Source organism: Perna viridis, chromosome 5 (genome assembly GCF_037379345.1).
Source record: "Perna viridis isolate PV_CMFRI_1.1 ecotype Kerala chromosome 5, ASM3737934v1, whole genome shotgun sequence".
NCBI lineage: Eukaryota > Metazoa > Mollusca > Bivalvia > Mytilida > Mytilidae > Perna > Perna viridis.
This window is the reverse complement of record NC_142449.1, coordinates 31,635,255-31,653,081: the sequence shown is the minus strand read 5'-3', so window position 1 is coordinate 31,653,081 and position 17,827 is coordinate 31,635,255. Positions and strand designations below refer to the sequence as shown.

At 32.3% G+C, this 17,827-nt stretch overlaps 1 protein-coding gene across 4 annotated transcripts in view; it reads left to right on the top strand.

Annotated features, from left to right (window-relative positions):
• LOC148617079 (retinoic acid receptor RXR-alpha-B-like) overlaps positions 1-17,349 on the top strand; it is a 29,505-nt gene extending 12,156 nt beyond the window's left edge. For all 4 annotated transcript variants that reach the window (XM_088584377.1, XM_088584380.1, XM_088584379.1 and 1 more), the window contains 6 exons: positions 2,400-2,676; positions 6,879-7,067; positions 7,553-7,648; positions 9,617-9,701; positions 12,018-12,205; positions 12,972-17,349. In XM_088584377.1, coding sequence (XP_088440503.1) covers positions 2,400-2,676; positions 6,879-7,067; positions 7,553-7,648; positions 9,617-9,701; positions 12,018-12,205; positions 12,972-13,207 — 1,071 coding nt within the window. In that variant the 3' untranslated portion in view covers positions 13,208-17,349. The remainder of the gene's footprint in view (positions 1-2,399; positions 2,677-6,878; positions 7,068-7,552; positions 7,649-9,616; positions 9,702-12,017; positions 12,206-12,971) is intronic.
• Positions 17,350-17,827: the final 478 nt, after the last annotated feature.

The following is a 17,827-nucleotide window of genomic DNA, read 5'->3' as shown; positions in this document are numbered from 1 at the left end:
ACCATGTTGGGAAAGATGTCACATTCCTCACACATTAAAAAATCCTGCTGTGGTATTCAATAGAAGTAGGAACCTTTGCGCTCCGCCACAGGAGGCTAAATTGCCCGACCTTACCCATCCCCCTTTTTCTAGTGGCAATCAAAATTTGTTGACCTTATTATCCTTGTGTCCCATCCTTTTCTTTTTTCATTTCATGTTCATTTTATCATCCATTTCATGTTCATCGTCTGAATATAGCTGAAATATTGCTGCTCGGATGTTAAACCCCAACAAACAATCACTCTTCACACACCATAACTTGTTAAAAAAGACATTACATGTATCATATTGATTTATACACTGAAATCTGTCTTAACCAAACCCTGAATAATCTGAAAACCTGTCTAAAGCAAATCCTGAATAATCTGAAAACCTGTCTTAGCAAACCCTGAATAATCTGAAAACCTGTCTAAAGCAAATTCTTAATAATCTGAAAACATGTCTTAGCAAACCCTGAGTAATCTGAAAACCTGTCTGAACCAAACCCTGAATAATCTTAACACCTGTCTAAACAAAACCCTGAATAATCTGAACACCAGTCAGAACCAAACCCTAAATAAAATGAAAACCCGTCTAAATCAAACCCTGAATAATCTGAACACTAGTCTAAAACTGACACTTTTTAAAGTCCCTTTTTATCAATTTGAACCTTAGTAAACTAAGCACCTTTCTAAACCAAACTAATGTTAAAATCCAAAAGGGGGTTCAGTTTAGAAAGATTTCACTGTAATAGTTCATTGTATTTTGATATTTACTATGTCATTATAATATGTACAGATGTTATTACAATATTAAATGTCAAGTATGATGTGACCTTTTTAAAAGTTCTTTATAACTTGTACATGTATACCTGCTGTGTCTGACAATTGGTATAAATGTACATGTGTAATGTGGTTTTGATGAAGTTTTTGGTGTATCCCTCTGCACCATGAAAACTGATTTATTCAATGGGTCATACTTTTCCTTTCCTCGTTTGTCTACCCGGACTTTTTATGAGCAACTCGGCGGGTGTTTCTAGAAAAGCAGAGGTTGCTTACTCTACCAGTGCACCTGGTCCATGCTAGTGGATTCCGAGTTGCTCATTTGCTTTTGTTACTTTGTATGTATGATTTTAGTTACTTTATGTTCTTTGTTGTGTATGTCTGTTTTCCATGTCTGGTCTTTGTCCCTGGAATTCATTCTTTTGATTACAGCTATAACCTTGGTTCCCTTGATTACTCTTTCATTAAGAGGTGGTACCATGTACTTTTATCCTTCTAAACTACTATAAGGTACCTCAAGAATTTAAAAATTTCATACATTTTTATTAAACAAAATGATGAAAAGTAACTCTTACAAAACCAAAGGTATCTGCATTGCAAAAAAATAATGAAACCCCTGGTACATATTGAGAATGTGCACTTCATGTTAGTATGGAAATGTTTGATTGAGTTCTTCTTATAATTTTAGCATGTCGAAATTTACCTTTATTTGTCATTTTATGTTTGGGGGTACCTACATGTACTTACATGTTGTGTAATTTGTAACTTTTGTATTGAACCATTATTACTTACATGTAGCATAGTATTTGTAAGCATATTTAAGAAGTGCACCTCATTATATTGTGGACAGATTTGCGACATTTAAATTTTTTTCAGCAGTATACAATGTATGCAATTACCAGTATTGGTACAAATGTACATTTGTAACCACACTGTATTTGTATAGTGATAAGGGTGTCCATCCATCTGTATTTCCTTCCAATACACTGAGGGTTAATCAGTTACTCCTTCAACCCCACTGAATGGAATTTGATGATTTTTTTTAACAGAATCTTTATTACATATTCCCATTGTGCATCACCTATTTTAGATTATAAGCAAAAGTCCAGCCATATACATTTTATGGGTCTTGGTAAGGAAGGAAATTATTATGAAATTAAGATAATTTACTGATATCAGAAAACACATAAATATGTTGGATTCTCCTATTTTCAGAAGTCTGTTGCTACCATAATGGTCTTAGAGTAGAATTCTCTCCTTCAGAGTGGGAGGTTCTTGTTTTGATCCTCTGCTGGGTCAAATCAAAAACTTTGAAAAGTCACTGCATCTCCACCAAACAGGCAGTTTTTAGGATTTAGCCAGTCAGAATAATGTGTCCCAATGACATACCTACCTGTAAGCTTCTTTATTAAGCTAATACAATAAAAATCAGCATTATCCATTTTGGACTTGTACAAATCTGAATCATTTTAATTTGTCAAAGTTCTTGTCCTAAAATACATGAAACATCTGGCAAAGGGTCAACCAGTCAATTAAAAGTCCGTAAAAATTGAAATGGCATATTTTTTAGAATGTTTACATTTTTTTTTGTTCTTATAGGTAACAACAACAATGGAGCATAGTACCGACACAAGTCAGACTCCACAATTCCAGGAACCTAGTACCCCTTGTCTGGTCTGTGGGGACAAGGGTTCTGGATATCACTATTCTGTCTTTTCCTGTGAAGGATGTAAAGGTTTCTTCAAAAGAACGGTCCAGAAATTCCTAACATACACATGTAAAGGCTCAGGAAACTGCACTGTTAGCAAGTTTACAAGAAATAATTGTCAGCATTGCAGATTTCAGAAATGTTTAGATGCTGGGATGAAGAAAGAAGGTATTTATTCATATAATTTAAGTAGCAGTCTATGAAAATCAGACAGAAAGTGATTCGTGCATGTCAAAAGCCCTCCAAATTTACATTTATTTCTTAGTCAGAAACACTTACTAGCAACATAACAGTGAGTCTTTGTCATTTGGTTGTTGCACTCTTGAGATTGAAATTAGAAAGATTGTGCATGAAATTGACACATTGCAAGAGTTATTGTTCTTGATTTGGTTTCATTTGGTTGATTTTTGTGAGATATGAGTGTATGGTATGATTTTCTAAAAAGTGCAGATCTGAATGCAAAAATGATTATTGTTATGTGAAAATATAGCATATGTAGACTGAAAAGGCATGATTTGTTTGGTGGGTTTCTCTACAATCATGGATTGCTTGACCATTGGCATTGTCTGAATTTCATGTGGATTGGTACTGTATGTTTTTCATAAATACATAATATATGACTGTGTATACAGATATGTATATACAGAAAGGGCTAAAATTATTTAAAAATATTGCATATGAAGTAAAAAGGAAGTTTGTTTGATGGTTTTTTCTTTACTTTTTATCACCCATACCATTGGCAGTATCAGGAATTTATATGGATAAGTACTTAGCAGTATTATAGAACTCACATTTGCAAGTACAGTGACACTATCAGGGGTTCTCGAAGATGTGCTAGGGAGAAATTACAATGTAAATACATGTATTCATGTATTATTAAATTCTACTGATCAACTGTATTCCTGATGCTTTTTTACCGGGTATCATTGGAAGATGCAGGTAGTTGTTGGCACCTGCCACATTTTGTTTACAAAATAATTTCATCCACTTGAGATCACAGACTTGTGTTTTCTAAAAAGAAGTAAATGTTCGTTTGTAATTTACTGACATGATACATGTAAAATTGAAATAGTACATACAAAAGCAGACTACACTTGAAATAAAGGGAAATAACCCTTTGATTTAGTTGATTTTGTTAATAATTAAATTTCAGAAGTAACAAGTTCTCTTATCGGATAAGAAATTTTGTCCATCATCTCATGGACCAAATTTTGTACATTACTATGGCATCATCAACCTTTTTCAATGATTTAAGCATTGAATTTTGATTCTAAAATTAAATTATAAGGAATGAATTATATTATTTCAGTCTATTTGGAAGAACTTCAGTGCTCATGGTGCACACTTAAAAATAACCTTCTACCCCTGGTTATTTAAGGTGCACCATGTGATTGAGGTTATTTCTTCATACTTTTAGACCAAAAAAATATAACAGTCATTTCTTAAGAGAACTTTTGATTCACAGAAATTCCCTGTCCTCTCTGACATCGTAAGTTAAAGAGTTTAATGAGTTGAACATTACATTGGAGCAATTAAATAGTGGGATAAAATTTACTCTGTGATGCCTACATCATAGGATCTTCCTGGATGGACAGACTGGTAGTGGATTTCTGCCGGTCATCTTGTATTCAGAATTGCATGTTTTCCTCAAATATAACTTGCACATAAAAGGAGCTTCCTGGTATATTATATCAACTAATGTGATATAAATAGAGGTGTTCAAGGGTTTGAGTTTACCAGAGTGAAAGGTTCTAAATAGGAGTTTAAATGTAAAGTATGATGATCCAGGACCTGGGTAAATGAAATTTTAGTGCATAGCCCAGGACTAGTTGAAGTACTGACCCCCTAGCATGTTTATGTTTATATCACAAAATTCAAGATTATTACAGGCAGATACATGTATAATTCCTATCAAGATTAGGGAACCTAGAAGGTTTTATCTGTGAAACTATCAATATCGGTTAACAACCTTACAAACATGTATATATATTCTATGCCAGTATCATTTTTATACGCCTGTCGAAGACGGGACATATATAAATTTCAGATTTTTCGTTTTCCATGTTATGAACGTTTTTCCTTTAAAAAAGGGAGATTTTCAAGTTTTCAAATAATAACTCAAAAAAGACTTTCACCAACTTTTATGAAACCTTGGTGAATTGTTCATATACATATTGACACAAGTTCCTTTTCGATTTTTATAAATTTCAGATTATTTGTTTCTGTGTTATGATTTTTTTTACTTAAAAAATGGGAAATTTTCAAGTTTTCAGACAATAACTCAAAATTAAACGCTTTCACCGATTTTAATGAAAATTTGGTGAATTGTTCATATCTATTGACGTAAGCTTCCTTTTCATTTTTATCAATTTCAGATTTTTTATTTCCTTGTTATGAATTTTTATACTTAAAAAAGGGAGATTTTCAAGTTTTCAAACAATAACTCAAAAACACTTTCACCAACTTTTTTTAAACTTTGTGGATTGGTTCATATCAATTGAAATATGCTCCCTTCCGGTTTGTATACATGTCAAATTTTAGGTTTCCATGTTATGAAGTTTTACTCTTTAAAAAAAGCTGGCAATGGCCAAGGAAATTTTATTCGTTGAAAAATCTTTAAAACAGACCATTTGTAATGATGATCGAATAATAAATATAAAAGGTACTTAGTTTCATGGAAACGTCAATTTTAATTGATCATATAAATTCATTAACAGCGTAAGGACTACTTAAAAGGGCAACAGGCGTATCATGCGCTTAAAGACCACTGAAGAATTTGACACTTGGTTTTTGTGCAAAAACTAGAATATTTAATAGCCACCTGATTGTTATGAAATTTTACAACAAACCATCATAGAAAGATTAGTATTGAATTTGGGGGTTTTGGCTCCAACCGTTTTGGAATAAGGGGCAAAAAACAATTACTTCATAAAATTTTAACTATTTAACTCTAATATTGTTCTACAATATTTATCATAAAGGTCATACTGGGGTTTGATTTTGCGCTTAAGATTTGAACAAGTAAGGAATGAAGGGTCAAGAAAAGGCCAGAAACAAGCTTATTCCTGAAATTTTCCCCTTTCTGTTACTGTGGATTTTATTACTTTTGTTGGAGCCTCTTTGTGTTTTTCAAAGCTGTTTTTACACTTGTTGAAGACCTTTAGGTGATCTCTGACAGTATTTACTCTTTTAGTTTTGGATTTAAGTTATACACAAGTGTACTTTTTTCGTTTCACCATATCAATTCTTTTTTTTTCCATTCTCATGTCTGGACAAGAACTTAACTATAAGTAAATGAATCTTCAAATTGTGTTGCAAGGTGTTTCTGAATTATACATTGTGTAAAAAAATGGATCTCTATGAAATTATACTACAAAGTGTCATAGCCCCAAAGGAAAGCTGGGATTGATTTTGGAGGTTGTGACTGTAACCATTTTAAAATTAAGGCCATTTCAATTCTGGTCAACTTCTTATCCTGTGTCATTGCCTTGTAGAAATCAAAATTCAATGGTTTGTCCATAACTTGCCCAACCACTCAGGGTCAATTTGTGCAGTCATATCAAGCTGCAGTACACAAAGTATATTATATTAGAAAAAGAAATTTGTTAAAGTATTAGAACACAACTTTTTATATCCTTTGTTTGCTGATATGACATTACTGCATAGATGTATTCTTTACAATTGCATGCAGTACCTGAACCAATCTAAGCAACTAAAATTGTGATCAGTCATCGATCACCCATCAGTTTCTGATCGGTCATCAATCCATCAAAGGATTTAAGGAGGTAGACCTAGGGTAAGGGACATAATTCATGAAATCTGTTATATGTTTGCATCATACTCAATTTCACCAAAGCCTGTCAAGCTTTTGTTTGAAGCAAAATAAAATGAATCCAAGTTAATTAGGCACTTACATAAGATTGATGTAAAATGCTGAATACAAATGTTCCAATGATTTTTAAGAGTTGTGTTCCTTACCCTAGGTCTACCTCCTTAATACCTTAAATTTAAGGTAAATCTAATGTAGTATATGGGATTTGTTGCATGAATTGATCATTCGTCATTTCACATAACAAAACTGTGATCAGATTGGTCAGTGGTCAACGGTTATTGATCCGTCAGCTGTCATCTACCTGTCAGATATGTGTGCGGATTGCCTTAGGGACTGTATAATAGATAGATTGTTGATAACTCTACTAATTGGTTCATAATGTACTCACTGAAAACTCTACTGATTGGTTGATAATGTACTTACTGATAACTCTACTGATTTGTTCATAATGTTCTCACTGATAACTGCACTAGTCGGTTTATAATGTACTCACTGGAAATTTTAAAATAAAAATTTTGTATGCGTGTTTTTTTCTTAGCTGTGCGTGATGACAGATCACCAGGGGGTAAAAATAGAAACAAGAGACAACGAATAGAAGATATCCGTGGCCTTATCAACCCTGATGGTACCCTTAATATTCCTCCAGAAAGTCTGGAACCAGAAGAAGATTCACTTATTACTGGACTTGTTGAAGCCAAACCTGATTTGGTTCCAAAATTTGATAGTGGTAGGATATTTTTTTTGTGAAATTGTCTTAAAGTTGTACCATTTAAAAAGGAGTAGAATTGCAATAGTTTGCCACCTTTAACTTCAAAGACCCTATTCAGCTTTTTTATGCATATGAACAGATCTTATATGGCACTCAAACTCATCTCAAATAGGTTTCTCTTTGAGGCATCTTCTTTCACATTACCTTTAGATCTGTACATCATAGACTATCTTAGACTACTGTTTGTTTACAAAGGCTTTGACAAAATCACAGGAAATTTGTGGCTGTGTTCTTCCAGACTATTTTTTGATTGCTAATAAAATGCATATTACCGGTAATTAGAATATACATGTAGGTATCAACAGTCATCCCTGTTAAATCTGTGAGATTTTTTTTCACTTATAAGAGACATTTGCCCTCTTTTTAACTCATTCAGCTGTGCTATACTAGTGAAAATGTTCATTCTCACAATCTTTAATTATTATTCTGTGGTTTCTTTATAGGTCATCTAGATTCAGAGTACATTGATATTAATCAGATCATGCAGCATGGTTATGCAGAGCTAAAGTTTATTATTGATTGGGCCAAGAAGGTTCCAGGTTAGTATATTTAGATTCCCCCTTCAGTAATAAGTAGTTTAATTTAATTCTCCACTTAAGATGGTAAAGCAAGCATGTTAAAATCTTACTTTTACCATATGAAGTGGAGGAATAGTTAAAATCAGAAGTTTCTCCCATGAAGTCTTTACAAAACAAGGATAATGCAGAATGGCTAAAATTCACTCGCTGAAATTGATCACTGCCCAGTGGTAAAAAATTCACATGCATGTTTAATCAACGGCTTGGAATGGGAAAATTATTGATAAATAATAAGTTTTTTTATTTTGATGCAAACATTTTTAATTTTGTGTGGGTTTTATTTACCCGTGTTGATGTTAGTTAGCTAAACTCTTGATGAATTTTGTTGCTAAACCCAAGATCTGTGTTAAGATGTGATAAAAATGTATTTTTAACGGTACTTTTATATCAATGGAATTTGGAAAGATGTGCAAGATTATAGGCTTTCAATCTTTTTATAAGTTATTTTTAGTCTCCTATCAGCGAATCGGTCAGTCCCTCCGTCAGTTCGACAAATCAGTTTTGCCTTCCCATGACAAGTTACAGATCAAGTTTAAATTTTGTTTGGTCTGTTGATTTTTTGCAGAGATATGGCTCTTAGACTTGGAAAATTAGTGCAAAATCTCAGTTTTTCTCCACTTTTCCCCCATGATTGCAAATATACATATATACCTTTTCGCATTATATTTGATATTGGTACATTGTTTACATTGACAAATTGCAGATCAAGCTTAAAATTTGTACTGGTCTTTTATTGGTATTTATGGCCTTTGGACTTAGAAAATTATTGCATACTCGTCAACAAATTATGCTTGAAGATTGTATTTTGTTGTGTCTCTTCAACATAAATTTTTTCTGGTCTGAGACCTTGAATATCTACATAATACTCTCAGAATGCTTACTTTTTGTTGCGTTTTTTTTTTTAATTCTCTTAGAAATGTTGTAGTACTTAAAAAAGTAATTTTTTTAAAAAGGATATTGTAAAACCTATCGCAATTGAACCCATTTTGGATTTTACATTTGTTTGGTTAACCAATGTTCAAAATACATTTAAATTAATATGAAAGTGTCTTAAAAAAAGTTGTAACAGGTTTTGTAATCATTTAGGGTTTGGTTTAGACAGGTTTTGAAATTATTCAGGGTTTGGTTTAGACAGGTTTCACTGTATTACAATGTAGTTCATTTTTATTCTTTGTCATTCTTACTCACCTTGAGATGTTTAGGTCACGCATGCACGATACCTAAACGAACACTAAACGCACGATAAACAAATGCTTCTATCGTGCTTTTAAACAAACGCTCAGATCATGCGTTTAAATGCACAATAAACAAACGCTCCAAGCATGTGTTTAAACGCACGATAAATGAATGCTCCCAGCGTGCATTTGAATGCACAATAGACAAACGCTCACAGCGTGTGTTTAAATGCATGATAGACGAAAGAAAAAATAGAAAATGAAATTAATGAAAATATAAAGATCAATAATAGCAAAAAATATATAAATAAAATTTAAATCAAGAAAGTAATCAAAGTACAAAAATAAACAAACGCTTCTATCGTGCGGTTAAACAATGCTCGTATCATGCGTTTAAACAAATGCTTCTATCGTGTGTTTAAATTAACGCTCCTAGCGTGTGTTGAAACAAACGCTTCTATCGTGCATTTATCATGCATTTAAACGAATGCGAAACGATGTGTACACACACGATAAACAATTCACGAATGCTAAAATGGGAAATGTGAACGTCTCAAGGAGTGTAGTTATTATTATGTCAATTTATAAATGACTATGATATGAATTGTACATTGGAACAAATGTGACAATATTCTATAATCCTGCAGCATGTTTTGTAAGTAACCATGTACTGTAGAGGCATAAATTAATTTTCTCTCTAGTATTAGGAGGAGAATTAATATTTTTTCTTTTATTGAATGTTAATTATTTTCAGGCTTTAAAGGACTGTGTATTGATGACCAGATGAGTCTATTGAAAGCTGCATTTATGGAGCTAAATGTTCTTCGTTTGTCGTACAGGTATATATTGCATGTAGTCTTACGGTATATGCAACACATCAATGTTGTTAGATTGATTGATTGGTCTTGGTGTTACTTCCTATTGCAGATCTTTAATGCATTATGGGATGAGAACCTAAAACCAATCAAACTCTGTACTAATCTGATACTACCGGTAAGTAATTTTAAATTTAAAAATACATGTACATAGAGAAAGGCATTAGGATTGTGTCAAAGAGAAAGTAAACCTATCGAGCAGTGAAAAAATAACAGCCAAATGTTGTTTATAGGCCCTTGTTGGATTGTGAGAGAGTTTGAGGTACATTTATGGGTGAAAAAGGCCACTTAACTTTCCTAAACTCAGTTTATTAAAATCAGAATTATATTCCTCTTTGTGTGTTTATCGGAAGAAAAAGATTTCAAACTCTCTGTAGAAATCTGACTTCAGAAAATTCACTGGTAGTGAAATTGAGTTTCCTTTTAAACCATTGATTGTCTGGGTTTACAAAAACTGATTTTACTGTTACAATTTTTTATTTTTATTGTGTGCGTTTAAACGTACAATAGACTAACGCTCACAGATTTTACTGTTACAATTTTTTATTTTTATAAAACTGCAAATTATTATTTTTTTTCATTCATATCAGATTTTGTTTTCTTCTTTGTTATTTCTAACATTTCATCCCTGAATTCTGCAGAAAATTTAATTTTGTGTTAGTACCTCAATATAAATGAAAATATTGAAAGGAAAAGGGGCTTGTTAAAGGTTCTAGTTGGTCTGAAATATAACTGAAAATTAATTTTCTGGAAAAAAATAATTGAATTATGAACTTGGAGACTTATATCCATAAAAACTGAGAAAACATTAAAACTCCTCTCCTGAAAATTCTAGTGCAAAAAGGACAAAACAACTGTCTGAAGTTAACCCATAATTCAGATATTCCATTCATTTTGTATTTTTGTTAGTTTCAGGTAATATTTTTGATAAAAAAATGGAGAAAAAAAACTAACAAAATTTATGATTTTCAGCAGCTTTTTGTTGACTGGTGTATAACTGTTGTACAATTTTGATATCATTACAATGAATCAAAGCCAAAAAAAGTCCATTTTTCCTAATACAGGCATTTATTTGTTTTGTATGTTTTGACAATTTTTTTTGTTATCACAACAAAGTTGATGCATTTAGGCCATATTCGTGCCAAATGCCCCCACTCCTTTACCTTGTTTACCTCATATTAAATAATTCCTTGTTTGAGGCTGAATGAAGAATAGTACAATACCAAAAGTATTAATCAATGAAGATTTGCTGTTAAAATTTTGAAGCAAGTCAGGAACACCCTATGAAATTGATATCCCTGTGGTTTGCAAACTGTTGTAACATTAGAACATATTTCTGCCTTCTTTTGAGTCGTTCAAGTAATACTCTCTTGACTACAAATATGTATATCAACAGTCAGCAAATAGATTCCACATCTATTTTACCATAGCAAAATCTGTCTGACCTTATACAGTTATTAAATGGGTTGGATGCAATAGACCAGAATATTGGTACTGAGAACACTTGATCATTCTCAGTACCAAAGGACAAATGTTCTGGTCTATTGCATCCAACCCATTTAATAACTGTTTTATTACCAAATTTGTCTATGAGCTATAATAAAGAATTGAAATGGTGAATATGTCAAAGAGACAGCCATTCGACCAGGAATAGGAAATTGACCGCTCCATGTTTACGAATTGGCAGACAAGAGTCACATCTACAATTTTACACACGAGTTTTTTGAATTCCAGTTCAATGAAGCGCTTAAAAAAAGTTCAACCAATCAGAAGGCTTAGATAAAGGTCATTATGGGGCCAGTGCAATAGACTCCTCAAGGAGACTTTGTTATCTTTGTATTAACTATAATTTTTTGCAAACAATTAAGTATCAGTCTTAACAAAAACTAGACAGAAAGTGATTCATGCATGTCAAAAACCCACCAAATCCAGTTTTATTTTTTGTTTAGAAACAGTTACTGATCACATAACCAGTGTTTCATTTTGATGTTTCGCTTTTGAAATAAAAATTATTTAGATTGTACATGAAATTCGCACTTTGCAAGAGTTATCGTTCTTGATTTGGTTCCATTTGGTTGATTATAGTGGGAGATGAATGCAAAATTTTCTCAAAAGTGCATATCTTAATACAGAAATAATTATTGTTATGTAAAAATATAGCATATATAGACCAAAAAAAACATCTTTTGTTGGTTTTTCCACATCATGAATTACTTTACCATAGGCAGTATCTGAATTTTATGTGGACTTGTACTTAAATGGATTGAATCTTCTCATTAGGTCAGTAGATACAGCTAACTGTATTAAGTTTGCCGAGGGCTTGATAGTACCCACAGAGCTAGCTCAAGGTGTCGGTTTTGGCAAAGAATTGATCACAGCAACTATAGATTTTGCTGCTCGTTTAAAAGAGATAGATATTGACTTGACTGAGTTTTGTTGCGTCAATGCTATAGTGTTGACATACCCTGGTGAGTTGGTTGTTTAGTTGTACTCAAAGAATCACACTGATTTTAGCAATATAGTTGCATTTAACTTTGTTGGCACAACTTAAATTGTTTATCAATTATGTATTTAAGTTTTTGTTTGTGGTTATCAAAATAATTCCAACACAGATAACTATAAAAGATGATTTCCTAAAAAACAGGTATCCAATAATGTGTGAATATAACTCAAATTCATATGCAAATTTATATCAAAGTCCACCACTTCTGAGCTCATTATATCACAACATTTACTGCAATTACAAACTATCAGTATACACCTTTTAGGTCATTGTCATATTTCTCCTGTTTTTCCTTGGGCAAAAGTTTACGTCCTTATCTATACAACTTTGGAAAAAATGTACAAAAGTCATTCAGTGAACTTAAACATCACAAAATGTAAAATCACTACAGATTTCTTTTTTTTTATCCAATTTATGTAGTAGACATTAAAAAATCACAAGTATTGTTTTATCTAACTACATAGAGCAGATGACTACAAAAAACACAAAACAAAAGAAAGTTTCAGAAATTAAATCAATTTCCATATGATTTAAGCATACACTGTTCAATATGTTTTTCTTTTCTCATTATCTGTATTGCCTTTAAATTGCAACTCTTTGGTAATCTTAGGTTAGCTAAGTTTTAACTGTTTGATATATGTGGTAAAACCTGAATAATTCTGGTCAAAGGGAGAGAATTCAATGTACAATTGTTACTTTTTTTGCTATTGTTTTCTTTTCTGAAATTGAAGATGCACCAGGGCTGAAAGACAAGGTGAAGATTCTTGCAATGCAGGGGAAAGTACTAGAATCATTGAGACGCTACACAGCTTCAAGGTATCCAAATGATCCTCGTCGTTACAGCAAAATTTTGCTACGATTGCCTTCATTGAGAAGTGTTAGTGCAAAAGCAGCAGAGAGATTTTTGTCTCTTTCTTTAGATGGATCTTTACAGCTCAACAGTTTGGTATTAGACATGATCAGTTGAAGTTGTCCCCAATTTGTCATGTCGAGTCTAGTCAGCTGACAGTCACATGGTTGTGATTGTTTACAGCTGAAAAGCAAAGTGTTGTCATGTGACTTGTATGAAATATATTTGTAATTCATTTGATTTAGTTGTGATGTCATTGTATTTTAATTATCTATTGTGTATCAATGATTGATTTTTTGTCAATGATTTATGTTGGCTACTAAAAAGCAACCTTACCTCTAGGCACAAATATGCCACTTTTTAATTTGGCAATTCTAAAACAATTTTGTTCACCTAGCTTTCCTAACACATTGTAGGGCTGGTATATTATTCTCCCCTACCCCCTCCCTCAAGGAGTGGGTAGTATATTGGAATCACCTTGTCCATCTGTCCGAATTTTATAGCAATTTTATCTTGGCTCCCAAAAGAATGATTGATATCAAATTTTGTATATTGCTTTACATAGATGAAGTTTTGCTGATTTTGGGTGTTGTTTGATATCAACATGTTGTTTTGTGAGGCATTTTTTACTATTATTAGTGATAGAGAAATTTTCATCACCAAAATCTTAGTAACTAATAGGTGGATTGATTTAAAATTTGATGTGTGGCTTTATATAGACGGGCATACATTGTAAGTGATTTTGGGTGCTGTTCTTTATCAACTTAAGGTACGAGTGGGGGTTTACAAGGCAACACAGCACATTCAATTTGGTGTACCATTATACACCCAATCAGCAGGTACATTTGTATATTGGAATCAGTTTGTAAGCCTATTTGTCATTTTTTGTCAATACAGCACAATTTTAACCTTTGGGGAACACTTGTTCATGGAATTTTTGGCTTTAGTTATAAATTTGTATCTGCTATTGTGAGGTTATGCTTCTTTGCTTTGATCTCATTTCTTTTAACAATTTTCACTGTTGTAAATTAACAAGTTATTGTAATGCTTAAGTTCATAAATACATGCACTATTGGTTAACTTTTTTATATAAATACTGTAGTGGACTTTAAAAGAAAATTACCAAATCACACTTGGTATTTAATGAGAATATTTCAATAATGAACACTTATATTTATATTTGAAATTACCATAATAACTTGGTATAACTTAATCATTACATGGCGTTTATTATATCACATCCCTTATCAGTATCAGACCTTCGAAGCCATGTATAATCTACATGTATATGTAAGTGTATAAGTTTCTTACATGTATTTCATTTTCAATGTTTTTTTTTTGTGAATTTATTATCTTGATTTTTTTGGGTACTGTGCTGTGCAGATTTATTTTGGGCCAGGTTTTTCTGTTGATTCAAAATGGATGCTTACCCTACCGGTGCACCTGGTCCATGCTCCCAGTTTTTAGTGGAGTCCGAGTTGCTCATTTACTTTTGTTACTTTGTATGTATGATTTTAGTTACTTTATGTTCTTTGTTGTGTGTGTCTGTTTTCCATGTCTGGTATTTGTCCCTGGATTACATTCTTTTGATTACCGCTATAACCTTGGTTCCCTTGATTACTCTTTCGAATAAAACAAAAGTTGATACTAGGAGATGCTTTATGTGATCAACATATTCATTGAGGCGGTTAACATTTTCATGATATTATTACCCCCCCTCCTCACCCCACAATGCCAAGAAAGAGGAGGGATATGCTGCTTTACTTCTGTCTGTTCATCCAACCATCAGTTAAACTGCAAATCACAGTCACTTGATATGATTTATGTCCCACAAGGCACTTATCAATTTCAGATCTGTAGCATGGAAATTTCCTGTTTAAAGATTTGGTGCTTTTCAAGCATTTTGGGGCAAGTGGGGACTGGAGACATGCTCACTGTGGCCTACGTGTATCTTGTTATTTCTTACATGGCATCATGTAGGGGTTGTTCCAGAATTTGAAAAAAAGGGAGGGTTGGGGTTTCTGGTTATTTCCTCAATTTTGCTAAAATTTTGTAAGAAATTAAGAAAATTATCCATCAAAAGGTGTGGGGTTTTGGGGTTGGATCCACAGCTGTCATGGATTATAGATGTTAGACAGATATTGAATGTATAAGTACATGTATATACAAATTTCAGAAGAACTATTGCTGGTAGTCTGTAATCAATGCCTTGGTAATGGTAATATTTTAAGTAGTGATTTTTTATTGTGTCATTCTGTCTACTTTTGATGTGAATAATTAATGAACGTCTTTAATTTTAAAAGAAAGTTATTATGTTATGTAGATTTTATAAATAATGAATTAAGTAGTACTCCAGCTAAGAATCATGCAAAATGTGATTCATGGGTAAAAAGCCTACATATTGTTATTTTTGATATTTTGTTTGAAATGTCATAGTTAACAGAAATTAATATGTGGTTTTTCATATAACCCATGCTCTTAAGAGATAAAAATTATATAGAATGCACTGTAGATTTCAAAATTAAGGGAGATAACTCTAAATGGCGCTCAACTACAATAGAATCTACTGGATTTTCAATGTGGATTATCTCCTAAGAGCAGGCAGATTTGAATGAATAATTACACATTTCATAGTATAGACCCATAAAACAACTTAATTACAAAAATAAAAATATGTAGCCTTTTTTGGGGTGTATCACATTTGACTTCTGAATGAAAATTGAACATTACACTGAGGATTTCATTGGTGTGTCTTCAATTTAATTTAGTGTCATTTTTCCCCAGGCATTGTCAACAATTTTGGCTGGTTTGCATAGGTACAAGTCTGCTTACAGAATGGTGAAAGTTGGTCAGGCTGGCTAGGAAAATATTTTCATAACATAGCTACTGGATATTTGGTAAGCAACTTATTGTGGAATGCTATTTCTAGTCAGTTGCACTTCTTCTTCCTGTTTGCAGACTTAAAGGCAACCCAGCCATTTTTGTCTCTGACCCATTTTGACTTATTGTGTAACAATGCTGTAATATTTGTAAATTATTGTTCTATGTTATTGTTTGTTAAATATGTAATTCTTTGTTAAGTATATTGTTGTATTTGGAGAGGTGTCCCATCCCAGAAGGGAAGGACATGTAGGGTCCACACTTACCAACATAAGGAAAACCTGTCTAAGCTGAATCCCTTTCGTACTGTAAAATTCGTTCTGTTTAGATGTCAAAACAGGTCTTGGGTTTACCTATATTTAAAATACATTTAAACTAGTTACAAAGGGGTTTTAAAAATGTCTGGTTAAGACAGGTTTTTGTCATTTTTCAGGGTTCAGTTTAGACAAGTTTTACTGTTGTGAAAATATTAAGGAGGTAGACTTAGAGTAACAACTCTTACAAGTCATTGGTATGTTTGTATTCAGCATTTGACATCAATCTTATTTAAGCATCAAAGTAACTTGGATTGATTTCATTCTGTTTGAATGAAAGCTTGATAGGCTTTGGTGAAATTGAATATGATACAAGTATATCACTGATTTTTAGAGCCATGTCCCTTACCCCAGGTCTACCTCCTTAAGTTACAATCTTTTTCATACATACAGATCCTGTTATAGAACTGAATCTAATTAATATTAAACCTAACAATTGTCGCATAATGTCATTGCATATAGTATTTAACAACATTCCATTCTACTTTCTGTTCAGATGACCTTTTCAGTACACTTGGGGTGTTCTCTTTCTATAATGCTTTTACAATCATGAATGATGAAATCTTTCAGGCTGATCAAAAAGGTCACAAGAACAGGAAGTAGAATGGACGATTATTAAATCGCACATGCAGTGATAAAATGGAACAATTGATATGTCTAGTTTTAATTAGACTATTATAGAATTGAGCAGCGTTTGTTGAACCCCATCTTGCATCTATTGTTTTAATTATTAATGATAAAATTATTATATTATTAGGAATATGTAGTGTCTATTACTGTGATGCTTGTGATTACTGTCATTTTTCTTTAAATTCAGCAGAGTTTTATATACTTCTCTGTCTACATTTTGTTGAACTCCATCATAAATCTATTGTTAAATTAATGATAAAAATATTGTATTATTAGGAACATGTAATGATGATTATGATTACTGTCAATTAATTTTCTGTTGAATAAAGCACCCAGTTTTTATAGGCTTTTTGGGGGGTCTATTTCATTCTTATATTGGTATGTAAAATGTAAATTTATCATAATGTGCCCTAATAAACATAAATATTTTTCTTAGTATTATTGTTTACTTCACCCTTTTATCCCTGGTGTAGTGATTAAGTGGGTAGACCTAGGGTAAGGGACATTACTCTTGAAATCAGTAATATGTTTGTATCATATTCAATTTCACTAAAGCCTTTCAAGCTTTCAAAGCTTTCAAACAGAATAAAATCAATCCAAGTTACTTTGATGCTTTCACGAGATTGATGTAAAATGCTGAATACAAACATTCCAATGATTTGTACAAGTTGTGTCCCTTACCCTAGGTCTACCTCCTTAAGTGGAAGTATGTGTAAGAATCAGGCAAAATGGAAAAAATCAGAAATTGCATGTTGAAATCCAGTGCATTTTAATGAAATCATAACTCAACTTGATATCATATGAAAAATCTTGTCTTTTTCCCATGCTTGATTCTTTACAGACTGACACTTACCCAAACTTATTTTCATGTTTAGGATACATTGCTGCCAACATTTGAAAATATCCATGGAAG